Here is a 13,681-nt window from a genome sequence, read left to right on the forward strand (position 1 = left end):
TGTGAAGAGCAACAGCAAATGCAAGAGTCCCTAGAGTGGGATGCCAGGGGGCTCAGGTTGGAAGGACTAAGGCAAAACAACTTGCTCTGACAGTGAGTGGAAAAAGTTTTCCAAGATGCTGGCTGCTTCCTTCCTCCTAACATCTTTTTGCAAAATGTCTGCATACAAAACAGTACTTTCTTCTCTTGGCTTCTAAGCTTTTTTCATTTGGTTTAAGGTTGTCACTACTGGGCAAGAAGACCTGGATTTTGAAACAGGCCCACGCATATTTGACTTGCAGATTTACATTAAGGATGATGTTGGGGTCACTGACCTGCAGGTCCTGACCGTCCAGGTGACAGATGTGAATGAACCACCTCAGTTTCTAGGCAGCTTGGCAAAAGGTAAGATAACCCAGTGTGCGATGCAGTCTAAGAGGTGGCATGAGGGGCCGAAGGGACAAAAACATAAATAAACAAGCAGCTGTTTCCCTGGAAAAGGCAGCTGTTTGATGAGAAAGGAACAAATGAAATGTCCTCCAGCCCAATCGTAATATCCAGCTTACTGGCAAAGGCCTTCCCAGCTGTGATTTCTCTGGGGCCTCTCCCTGTCCTAGGGAGGAAGAGGAAGTTCCAGAGAAATGTGGGCTGAGACCACTACTGGTCTGTCATTGTATACTAGTTACTGAAGGACTTGCTCTTTCTCCTCGAGGACCTAATTGAGCCCTTGAGGACAGTCTGGACCCAGGGTCTAACACAGAGTAGCCCTTGGCTTTGAAGATCATCCATATAAAGTCTAACGTTGCTTAACAACCGAGACACCTGAGAAATGTGTTGTTAGACAGTTCCATCATTGTGCAAATAAATGTCAGAGATGTGCCAGTCCAAACCTAGAATGTATGTTGGTGACAGCACACTTAGGTTTTCCGTAAGGGCCAACATTGTATATGTAATCCACTACCAATAAAATGTCATCAAATCATGCATGATGGTACTGAGAGCTTCCAAATTAATCAGTACAGTAGATGTTCTCCCTGAATGCCTGACTAAATGTCCTAGCCAATGTCTCCACATTAATGCTCAATAGACACCTGTGATGTTGTGATTTAAATAAGAACTATACATATAGGGGCGGTGAGCAGTGGTGCTCCAAGTTGAATGCACACATTACTATGCACAAGGACCTGGGTTCAAACCCATACTCCCCACCTGCAGGAAAGAAGCTTCCTGGGTAGTGAAGCAGTGCTACAAGTGTCTTTCTTTCTCTCTCCCTCTCTACCTTCCCCTCCCCTCTCTTTTTTTATATTTTTATTTATTTTAAATATCTATTGTTTTATTGTTGTAGTTATTATTGTTGTTATTGATGTCATTGATGTTGGATAGAACAGAGAGAAATGGAGAGAGGAGGGGAAGACAGAGAGAGGGAGAGAAAGACAGACACCTGCAGACCTGCTTCACTGTTTGTGAAGTGGCTCCCCTGTAGGTGGGGAGCCGAGGGCTGGAACCAGTATCCTTATGCTGGTCCTTGCACTCTGTGCCACCTGTGCTTAACCTGCTGCGCTACTGTCCAACTCCCATATTTTTATTTATTAATTAATGAGAGTGATCAGAGGAGAGAAAGAAAGATCCAGACATCACTCTAGTACAAGTACTGCTGGGACTCAAACTCAGGACACCATGCTTGAGAGTTCAATACTTTATCCACTACGCCACCTCTTGGGCCACCCTCTCACTTTCTCTTTCTCCTATCAAATAAAACATAAAGAAAAGAAGATGGGGGGTGGGGGGAAGACTGTATATATGATCTTCATTGCACATGGCACAAAAGGAGACAGAATTTCCTTAAAGGTGGCTTCTGTTATGTTTGGAAATTAACATTTGGAATGAGGAGATGAGCTGGTTTCCAGAAAAAAGCAAAACAGGGTTGGGCCCTTCAATCCCCTGGTTAGCCATCTCCTTTCTGCTCCACTTTCAGACCTCTCATTTCAACCACTGGCCTTTGCTGAAATACTCAGTACACTTCAGTGGGTTTCCTTACACAGTGTAGGAGACATATGTACATTCAAGTAGACTGAGGACATGAAGCAGCCTCAGGGTGAGTCTGGCTACTTGCTACCTCTCTACCTTTATTATGGAGTAAATTTATAAATACAGTTTCTGCCAGGCTGATGAAATAAAATAATTCAAAAAGCTGATGCCAATAAACCTCAGCCCCTAGACTCTGACCTGCCAAAGACTATGCAGGTGATAGGATAGAAATCCTAACTACTAGGTGCTGTAATTAAGAGTGTCAGTAAATGGGACAGGTGGTGGCACACCTGTAGAGAAGGTTCCTGTCCTCACCCCAGGCAGCAGGAACACTCCTGTAGAAAGTCCTGATATCGAAAACCCCTGTCTCTACACCCTGCATTTGAATAAGATGAAACAGCATAAAGGTTTATTAAGGGAATGTAGTCCCCAAAGCGAGTGAAATTTGTGTTTACTCAAAAGACTCCACCAGAGGTATGTATGGTGTTCCCTTCTCCCTAACTGTGAACAACTGAGTTCCTCATGTCACTTGCCCCTGTTCTGTCTTGCTTTTGGCAGATGGTTCTTTACTGGATATCAGTCACTTTCTTTGATGACTATGTCCTGACTTGCCTATTCTAGTCAAATTTAGCCTTCCTGTAACTTGGTTGCCTGCTGACTTATTCTCACTGGTCCTTTGTATGCTCAAACACCCTTGCCAGCCATATACCACTGTCACAAGTACTGCTGCTGCTGCTCCTCCTCCTGTTACTACTATTACGACTACTACTACTCTTTCTTTTTCTACTTTTCTCCCCTTCCCTCTCCTCCTTCCCTTCCTTCTTCTTCTTCCCCTTCTGCTTCAGGACACACAGGATTGCTAGTGCTCTGTGCCTGTATGAGATGAATCCACTGCTCCAAGTAGCCATTCCCCCCCCTTTTTTTTATAGACACAGAGAAATTAAAAAGAAAGAAGGAGATATAGGAGAAAGAAAGAGAGACTTCTGTATCATTGCTTCTTTAACTGTGAAGTTTGCCCCTACAGGTAGAGACTGAGGATTCAAACCTTGGTCCTTGTGCATGATAACATGTGTGCCCTACCTGCTTACTACCATCCCCTTACCTCACCCTGCCATATATTTCTTCATTTACTACTTACTTCCCTCTTGCCCACAGTACCCTAGTTTACCTCTCCAGGAAAAAAATAAATGGAAACTTGAAACCAACTTGATCAGTTCTAGCACTTTACTCACTCCTATAAACAGACTCACTCCACTGAGTTACCACCTTCCAACAAGTGGGCCTGTGGGTCTTACCCAAAATGCCAACGTGCCTGATTCTCTTTGTGCATTGCTGCCTTGGTTTGGGTATTCTTCACATGCTTTATGTATTACAAGATCTCTCATTCCACTTTGGGTGCTGCTCTAGGTCTTGAGCTCTACATAATAGAAGGAGAACAACCTGGGTCCATTTATCAGCTTGAGGCCTGGGATCCAGAAGACACAAGCCAGAACACCCCCCTCAGTGTAAGTACTACCCCCACCCCCCTTGACCTGGAGAAGGATTCACCGGTATTGCCTATGGCATGAGAGCCTGGATTGGGGGCAGGGTAAACTTGGGTGGCAAGAAGGGGAGGAAGACTTCCCACTGCCAATGTGTGAGGTTCAGGGGAGGTGGGAATAGGTGAGGTGGCTCTGGAGACAAACACCCCGGTTTGGATTCATGATTAAGTGTGACCCAGGACAAGAAGTTCCCAACCTCTCTGTGCCTTAATTTTTTCAATCAACAGAAGAACTGTGGCACTCAACATAGTAGGGGACAATGAGAATTTGTTAGAATGCCACTTTTATACATTGCTTGATGTGTTGATAATGCTCGATATTATAAAATTGAAACTCATAAGGATTCATCTATATCATTTCTACAGTAAGCTTAAGGGGCCAGGTGATGGTGTACCTGGTTGAGAGCATGTATTACTTACAGTATGCCAAGACTTGCATTCAAACCCTTGGCCTCTACCTGCAGTGGGGAAGCTTGACAGTGAAACCATGCTCCTCCCTCCCTTAGTTTCTCTCTGTCTTTATCCCTCCAAACACACACACATACACACACATAGTAAAAAATAAAGTAAGCATAAAATTCCTACCCTAAAGACAAGTATTTATACTTCATTCCCTTTATTTACCTTAAATTTTTTTACTAGTGATTGAATAGTCATTTACAAGCTTATAAGACAGTAGGGGTATACTTTTACATACTCCCACCACAAAAGATCTTTGCCCGCACCCCCATCCTATAGTAACCAATATAGTTCTCCCAAGGTCTTAGATATGACTTGACTATTATTTATACATATATTTTCTTCTCTTTTCAAATTCACATGTTTCAGTCCTCTATATTCCACATGAAATCATCTCATAGTTGTCCTTCACTTCCTTGCTTACTTCACTAAGCATAATCACTTCCAGTTTCATTCATTTTTGTCTCAAAGGACAAAGTCTTATTTAATTGCTGAGAAGTAGTCCATCGAGTATATGTCCATTACTTCTTTTTTTGTATTTATATGATTCAAATGAGTGGTTTTTATTCTATTACTAAGTACTTTTTAATACCTAACTTTATCAAAGTATTCCTCATAGGGTTTCCCCTGATATTCTAAACTTTTATTTAAAGAAATGAAAAGATACACACCAGAGAAGCATATGGGCCATTTGAGTAAAGATTGCTGACCCTATGTATAAGCTGATAACTGCTTTTATTTACTTCTAAGGCCCTACCTTTACATCCTTTCTAACCTACACCCACACCTATTACAACTTGTGAATGTTCTTCCTCCTTATACTTTCCATTTAGATAAAGGAAAAAGGGCCTGACTTCCACAAGTGTTCTTCAGATTCTCTTCCCTCTCAGTGATGGGGCAGAAAGAAAAGTTCCTGGTCATAAGCATTCTGGATCACAGTGGATCAGGGGTTCAAAGTCATCTTCCCCTTACATTTCCCCTTCTGGGAATATGGACCAAAATTCTCTGGGGGTACAAAAGGAAAGAGTTGTGGTTTCTGCAATCGATCTCCCAGTGGACATGGACATTGGCTGGTCAATCCACACACCCAGCCTAACTCTATGTTTCTCTAGAAAAGGTTGGTCTCTAGACAGGTGAGGTTCTGTGACATATTGGTGAGGTCAACTGCCCAGGGAAGTCAGTATAGAATCATAGAAGCATCTGGAACTTGGTGGCTGAGGCTATAGTATTTATGTTCATTAGTTGTCAATTCTTGTTGTTTTGGAGGAGTGACTTTGTATCTGCTACTACTCCATGGTCACACCTCCAGACATCCAAAAGAGGTACACACCACATTTGTTTTTGTTTTTTACTTTAAGTTTTATTTATAAAATGGAAATATTGACAATACCATAGCATAAGAAGGGTACATTTCCACACAGTTTTCACTATGAGAACTCTGTATCCAATCCCCTCCCCTGATAGCTTTCCTATTCTTTAACCCTCTGGGAGTATGGATCCAGGCTCATTGTGGATGCAGAAGGTGGAAGGTCTGGCTTCTGTAATTGCTTCCCCACTGAACATGGGCATTGACAGGTTGAACCATACTCCCAGCCTGTCTCTCTCTTACCCTAGTGGGGTAGGGATCTAAGGAGATGGGGCTCCAGGACACATTGGTGGGGTTGTCTGCCCAGTGAAGTCAAGTTGGCACCATGGTAGCATCCGGAACCTGGTGACTGAAAAAGAGTTAAGATATAAAGCAGAGAGGGAGTCAGGCAGTCACACAGTGGGTTGAGCGCACATGACGCAAAGTGCAGGGGAGTCGCTTCACAGGCGATGAAGCAGGTCTGCAGGTGTCTCTCTTTCTCCCTCCGTCTTCCCCTCTTCTCTCCATTTCTCTCTGTCCTGTCTAACAACTATGACATCAATAATAACTACAAAAAATGAGGGTAACAAAAGGGAAAATAAATATAAAATTTTTTTTAATAAAAGGTGAAAAAAAAGATATAAAGCAGAACAAATTGTTGACTAATCATGGACCTAAAGGCTGGAATATTGCAGATGAAGATTTGAGGTCTCTGTTTTAAAAAAAAAAGCTAGTAGATCTATTTTAGGTATATTCCATGGGCCCATGGCTTTACTAGTTTTGGCCTGAGCTTGACATCTAATATGCAGGTGACCTAAGTTATTGTCTGGGGAGATGGTGTCATAGTTGGAAAAAGGACCATAAAGCTGGATCAGGAAAGAGAGTAGCTCCCAAAGATGGGAAAAGTATATAAATATTGTTAACTGTAAACCTCATCAATTTGCTCTGGGGCCCATATTGAGCATAAGAACCTATATGTAACCTCTGCATCCCTGTAGGTCTGAGCTGGCATTCTGTGGTCATGGTTAGGACACATCAAATTCTTTGCAAGAGATGAAGTTGAGCTGCTTGGAGCCAAGTTAAAAAAAAAAAAGAAAGAAAAACAAAACAAAACAAAAATGTGGCTGGGAGATAGCTACTCAGTAAGCATATACCTTATCATACAAAGGTGTTGAGTTTGAGTCACCACCCCTGTGTAGGAGCACCATGAACATCATTAGGGGACCTCCAATGATGGTGGAACTTGCTGTGGTGTCTTTCTTCTCTGTGTATCTTTTCCTCTCCTTAAGAAAAAGGATGAGAGGACTGCAGGTAACTCACCCAGTAAAGTACACATGTACCAAGCACAAAGACCCAGGTTACAGCTTCAGGAAACCACATGAGAGCAACTGCAGGGGGAAACTTTATGAGTGGGGAACAGTGCCACGGCATCTCTCCTATCTATCATCTATCTGTCTGTCTGTCTGTCATCTTTCTTTCTTTCTTTCTTTCTTTCTTTCTTTCTTTCTTTCTTTCTTTCTTTCATCATCTCTCTGTTTCCCACTCTCCATCTAGAAGAAAGAAAAAATGGTCACCAGGAGCAATAGGAACCTGTAGACACTGAGCTCCAGTAGCAAACAAACAAGAGTGAAAAACTAGACCCTAGGATATTGCTCGGTGGTGGCATCACCCATATGCATGACCCTGGATCTATTCTCTAGTGCCACATTAAAAATAATGAAGAGTGAGTACCAGAAATTCTAGAGAACAGAATTCTCTAGAGAAAAGTAGGCTAGGAATTCCATGAAGCAGAAGATTATGCCCTGATAAGTTGTCGTTAGTGTTCGGGGCTCCAGCAGGCTGGGCTAGCTTCGCGGTGGTAGACAGAGACTGGGGGACACACGGCTGGGCAAAGAAGCTTTATTCACGAGCGGGCAAACATGTGCTCTCCTGTCTTTGTCCTCTGGCAGCAGAGAGAGACCCTTAAACTAATCACCACACAGATCTGTCCTCCAGCAGCCGGGTCAAGAACTCTGGAACTACATAGCATAGGGGGCGGGGAGAAAGAAAGGCGCGAAACTAGCAAGGGCCAAACCAATTCTCCTGGCAGGGGGGGAGAGAGAGACCAAACCAATGTGAAGCATAGCAACAGTAAGTTGCCCCATGGTTCTCACTGAGCTAGATAGTCTCTTTCTCACTTCCTTCCTTCCTTCCTTCCTTCCTTCCTTCCTTCCTTCCTTCCTTCCTTCCTTCCTCCTTCCTTCCTTCTTGTCTTTCTTTCTTAGAGATAGAGGTACACACACACACACACACACACACCACCACCACCACCACCACCAACAACAACAACAACAACAATAACACAACAACAACAACATCACCACCAAACTTTTCTTTACTGAGGTAGGGGCCAGGCTCAAAAGTGGGTCACCTAGGCTGCTGGCAGCCAGCAATGCTGGCTTTCCCTTTCAGGAACAGCACTTGAAATATGACACCTGGAGAGTTGGTAACACCAGGGTGGCTGTTTCTGCTGTTTGCTGCATAATTTGCAGCTTCCACAGGACTACTTTTTCTAACAGGAGGAAGTGAGTCTTAGGAATAAGCAGAGCCAATATCATACAGACTACTGGGTCTGAAACAAAGTTGTTTTACAGTTTTTGGACACATCTTAAGTCAGAGCACAGTCTGTTGCTACAAAAATATGATCCTTCTGCCAATGCATATCATTTTTTCATTCACTCATTCATTCAAAATTTATTCTATGTTTGCATGAGTAAGTGACTGAAATGCAAACACTTAACAGACTCCCACTATGTGTATTAAGGACAATACTATTAATGAATATGCTTTAAAGGCACATTCATTAATAACATAACACCTGGGTTACTTCCAGGTTTCGGCTATTAAAAATTGTGCTGCTATGAACATAGGTATTCACAGGTCATTTTGAATAAATGCGTTTGGTTCCTTAGGATATATCCCCAGGAAAGGAATTCAGGGTCATAGGGTAGGTCCACTTCTAGCCTTCTGAGAATTCTCCAGACTGCTCTCCACAGGGATTGGACCAATTTACATTCCCACCAGCAGAGAGAAGAGTTTCTTTGGCAGGGGAAAAATTTAATGAAATTTTTAACACCTGGGCTAGAACTAACAGCTGCTTAAGGTCAGCGGCCAGCCTGCTGGAGCAGTGAAATAATTTAGAAGGAGCACTTCGCAAACTAGAAAAAAAAAAGGTGGTAACAGTTTAGGAAGTAACATATTATGGCTTTTATACTTAAACATTTTATTTTGGGCACTTGGGGGCTACTAAACGACACATATTTTACTCTGTATAAGGAAAAAAGATGAGTTAATTTGCTGTTGACCAAACTAGGGCTTCTCAACCTTGAGGAAGTATTGAAGTCAAGAGAGTAATGTGTAAAAACAAACAAACAAACAAACAAAAAACCCCACAGGTGTCTGGGCCCCACCCCCTGAATATGCTGAGATAAATTTGGGGTGTGGCTGGGCCAAGGTATCAGCTTTTATAGTTTCCAGTTGATCTCTGCTGCTGGGGCTGAGAGTTGCTGTTTTCTGGCAATCTGCTGAACCTCCCAAGTATCTCTGTCTCTGTCTCTGTTTCTCTCTCTCTCTGAGTTTTGGATTCTGTCGGACTGCAAATCCCCCAGACTGGCTCATCTGCCTAGAAAGGCTAGTCACAGTGGCTTTCTGAGTGTTTCTCAGAGGATATTCTGGCTCCAGTTGGAGAACATACCCAGGCTGCTTTAAGAATGCAGATTTCTGGGCATCAGGAAAGTGATCCTGTTGTGTACTATGCTTTGAAAATGACTGGCCTGAACAAATAAGGGCAGCCTAGAATAACCCCTTAAACATGTGCATGAAGCTGCCTACACTTGACTTATTTTTTTAAATTTTTTTTATTTATAAAACAGAAACATTGACTAAACCATAGGATAAAAGGGGTACAATTTCACACAATTCCCACTACCAGAACTCTGTATCCCATCCCCTCCCCTGATAGCTTTCCTATTATTTAACCCTCTGGGAGTATGGACCCAAGGTCATAGTGGGATGCAGAAGGTGGAAGGTCTGGCTTCCGTAATTGCTTCCCTGCTGAATATGGGCATTGACAGTTTGATCCATACTCCCAGCCTGTCTCTCTCTTTTCTTAGCGGGGAAGGGCTCTGGGGAAGCAGAGCTCCAGGACACAATGGTGGGATTATCTGTTCAGCATCATGCTAGCATCTGGAACCTGGTGGTTGAAAAGAGAGTTTGTTGTTATTTAACTCCCCTCCCCTCCTCAAATTTGTAAACAAAAAATAGAGCCTAGCAGGTTAATTTGTAATGTTCATGTCTTGCCCTAATTTAGCCTCTACCATGGTTACAGGTTTTCATCTCCCTGTGATAGACACTTTTAGCCCAATGTTTTTCTCCATCCTTTTCTACCATGGAGCACCAGAGCCCCAACGTCCTCTCCACCCCTCCATTCACCTCCTTCCCTAGAGTTCTTTGCTTTGAACATCTGCTTTTCCATAGCAAGTCTCCATATTCATGTGTACTGTGTGCTCACATTCCATCTCATTTCTGACCAGGCATACTGCAAGTACTCAGCTGTCACAGGTGACTGGCAGTTCCTCAGCTGTCACAGGTGACTGGCAGTTTAAACAGAGGTTTAAATCCAGCTTTAGTTCTTCTCTCAGCACAACTTTTGTGCTGTGAGCAGGTGCAGGCACATAGCAATAGCAGCTTCAAAATAAACAGACAAGCGGGAAGGCCCAGATGCAAACAATTACACTGACTGCCATTTCTTCTCTGGGTCTCTCCCCCCTGCCCTCTCCGCACCTCCCAAAGGAGATCTATGAAACTCACACTTCTTCCTCCCCCGCTGTTAGGAAATGGCCTAGCGACAGCAGCATAGCCTCCTCAGGGACTCTCAGGACATTAATCAGTTTCTCAGCTGGAGGCAAAGTGATCTAGCACAGCCATTCCTCCATCAGGGGCTTTCTCTTGGCCTTTCTATTAGGGGAGGGCCTCTGCATAAAGTGAAATGTGCTTTGTCTTCACAGAAGCAGACAAAGAATTAAATTAAAAGAGCAATAACCTTGCTACTAGCTGGGCTGCTGGGAGGGCACCAGGGGGAGGGGTTTTCCCCTGCCTCCCTCTTGCTCCTGACTCTGAGAAGTGGCAGTCAGTAGTGCCTTTCCTGGGAAGAAAGCCATGGTCACATGCTGAATGTTGCCTTGACATGGCTCCTGGCTGGCTGGCATGCTTTAGCTCTGCTGAGCAGCCCATTAATTTCAATTAGAGAAGGAACAGAGGTCCTTGCCTAAGTCAGGTAACTCCAGTGGAACCCAGGCCTCCTGGCTCAAGCCCTGCTCATCCCTTTCTATCCTCTTCTGGCAAATTCTGACCTTGGTGTCTCACCCCTTTCTTAACCCGAGTAAAAGTATCCTTTCTGTTCCCAGAGTCCCCCCAGTCCTTTCCAGCCAACTTACTTATTCAGTAATCCCAGCCCCTCCTGCCCACCACAAGAAGTCTTTATAAAATGCCTTCTCCTCTGGTTCTTGTCAAAAACACTCAAGAAGCAGGGAAAATAGTGGTACTGGACAATTCGCACTCCAAATTCATCACCACTAGTGACTATTTCTGTGCTGAAAGAGACACTTTCTTGAGAGGATGGGGTTTGTTTTCCTTAAGATTAATGAAGCCCCAGGGCTGAGTGGAGGTACATGTAGTAGAGCACACATGTTATCGTGCACAGGGAACACAGGTTCAAGCCCCTACTCCCCACCTGCAGGGGATCAACTTCTTGAGTGGTGAGTCAGTGCTGCAAGTGTGTGTCTCTCTCCCTGACATCCTTTCCCCCTTTCAACTCCTTTCTGTCTCAATTAAGAAAACAGGAGGGGAGTCGGGCATAGCGCAGCAGGTTAAGCGCAGGTGGCACAAAGTGCAAGGACCAGCAGAAGGATCCTGGTTTGAGCCCCCGGCTCCCCACCTGCAGGGAAGTTGCTTCACAGGCAGTGAAGCAGGTCTGCAGGTGTCTCTCTTTCTCTCCCCCTCTCTGTCTTCGCCTCCTCTCTCCATTTCTTCCTGTCCTATCTAACAACAATGACAGCAATAATGACAATGATAGACAACAAGGGCAAGAAAAGGGAAAATAAATAAATATTTAAAAAATTCAAAAAAGAAAACAGGAGAAGTAATTGCTTAGAAGGAGAAGAAGGAGAAGAAGAAGAAGAAGAAGAAGAAGAAGAAGAAGAAGAAGAAGAAGAAGAAGAAGGAGCCTAGATCAAAGAATAGGACTGAGAGCTGATGGAGAAGAAGCAGACACAGAATACAGGTGGATTATATCTACAGTTTTATCAGTAAATGATTACTGCCACTGAGTATTTTGCATTTCTAAATGCAATTCCTAAAAAACCCACAAAATAGAATATATAATAAAAATCACTAATATATATATATATATATATATATATCAGTTCCTTTCCTCCCTTCTTCTCCCTATCCCAGCTCCAAGGTAGGAGGTAGGGAAGGGTTGTGAGTGGAGAGGGTTCCTGGGACGTACTCAGATGCTTATCTTTAGTCCACTCAACAACATGGCACAAGTGGAGTCAAATTCAGGACTTGCAGTGGGTATTTTTACTGTAGTTGGTGCCCTTCCTTCCTTCCTTCCTTCTTCCCTTCCTTCTTTCCTTCCTTCCCTCTCCAGCACTTTTTGTGCTCACTTCTCTACCTCCCACCTCTGTGCTAGGTAAACAGGGTGGAATAGGTAAAAAGAGAAGCTGAGATTATATATATATAATCAGTTAAAACTGAAAAATATAATAAGAATATTACATCATTTGTATAAATTAGCGACTGCTTGATTGGAAAGTAGTGTCAATACTAGCCCTCTGGGTGGGTTAGGGGGCATAATGGCAGAGGTTTGTAAAATCACTGACAAGCCCAGATGTGGAAGGAAGAAGGTTCCATCCCTTTTCCCCCTGCTTCCTGAAAGCTAGGTCTGGGTGACCTGGAAATGTTCTGAAACTACCCTGTTCTTTAGAGACTGAGTTAATTTTTTATTTTAAAATGTTTTTTTTTTTTTTTTACAAGAAAGGAGGAAGAGTAGGAGGAGGAGAGAATGAGAGCATCAGTCTGTGACTGCCTGGGATCAAACCAATACATGTGATTCCTGGGCTCAAATTCTAGCCCTCATACTTGAGAATGCAGCACTTTATCTACTGCACTACCTCTAGGGCCCAGGAGACTGAGTTCTTGTGGCTGAATTCCATCAGAGGCCTGAAAGCCACTGATGGTTGCAAACCAGCACAAGTTGAGTCATTATTGTGTGAAACCAACTGCAGAGAAGGAGCCTCAGGGCTGGGACTGGCATGTCCTCCCCAGGGAGCCTGCCATTTCAGGAAACTGGGCCGGCTACCTCTCCCACATCTTTCTTCCTACAGCCCTGGCACCAGGAGGGTGAATGGGATGCAGGCTCCTGTCTTTCACACCAAAGCATTTTGTGTCTGTGTGCAACCGCAGCCACCCAGGGCTGCAAATAGAGAAACCTGGGGTGGTGGTAAAGGAATATTCCCAGCAGGGAAACCAGAGAGCTTGTCTGACAAGCATTTGTTAGCCGAATTGATCTGATTACTCAGGACTTTTCTTAGCCAGTACTGGAGCAGAGAGGGGCTGCAGTTGCTTTTCATTCTATTTGATTTTTGTTTTCCAAGAATGAATATCAAGGGAGCAGCTTTGATTAAACAAACCTTTAAAAAGGGAAGAGAATGCCAGGTTTTACAGAAAGCTTTACTGAATCGCTGGCAAATGGCCACATGACACAGTATTTTTAGTCTATGGATATTATCTCCATTCTAAGTACAAAGCTGCTATCCCCATTAACACAAGCTTGTCATGGGTTCAGGGATAAAGGAAATTAGCATGGTGCTAAGATAAATAAATAAATAAATAAATAAACAAACCAGGATTCTAAGAAATCATCTTCTTAATAGAATTTTTAAAAGAAAATTCCTATATTCTTAGTTCTACACTTCTTTACCTTCTTAAACTATTATTTCATTTTTCTTGTTTGCTGAAACTGTGGGCAGAACAAGGGGAGGAAGAATTTCATAATTAAGTCTAGTATTATCAAATTAAAACAGATTTCTATAAAAAGTATTTGGCAAAATGTTTTGTTGATAGTGTTTCTCTGTTGTCTTAGAGGTCTTTAAGATAGGACTGTTGATTTCATTTTAGGTGGAAAATTAACAAGAAGAAAACCCCAGAATGTAATATTAGATGAATATTTCTTGAGCATCTGTTACATGTTAGATACTGTCTAGAGTGGTAGATAAAATAAGACATTTT

General features: G+C 43.1%; 1 protein-coding gene across 1 annotated transcript in view; it reads left to right on the top strand.

Moving 5' to 3' along the window:
* The window catches only part of CDHR3 (cadherin related family member 3), an 80,177-nt gene that overhangs the window by 18,761 nt on the left and 47,735 nt on the right, over positions 1-13,681 (top strand). The window contains exons 3-4 of the mRNA XM_007526979.2: positions 218-383; positions 3,414-3,511. Of these exons, the coding sequence (XP_007527041.2) occupies positions 218-383; positions 3,414-3,511 (264 nt within the window). The remainder of the gene's footprint in view (positions 1-217; positions 384-3,413; positions 3,512-13,681) is intronic.

The sequence above is a fragment of the Erinaceus europaeus genome, chromosome 8, assembly GCF_950295315.1.
Source record: "Erinaceus europaeus chromosome 8, mEriEur2.1, whole genome shotgun sequence".
Lineage (NCBI taxonomy): Eukaryota > Metazoa > Chordata > Mammalia > Eulipotyphla > Erinaceidae > Erinaceus > Erinaceus europaeus.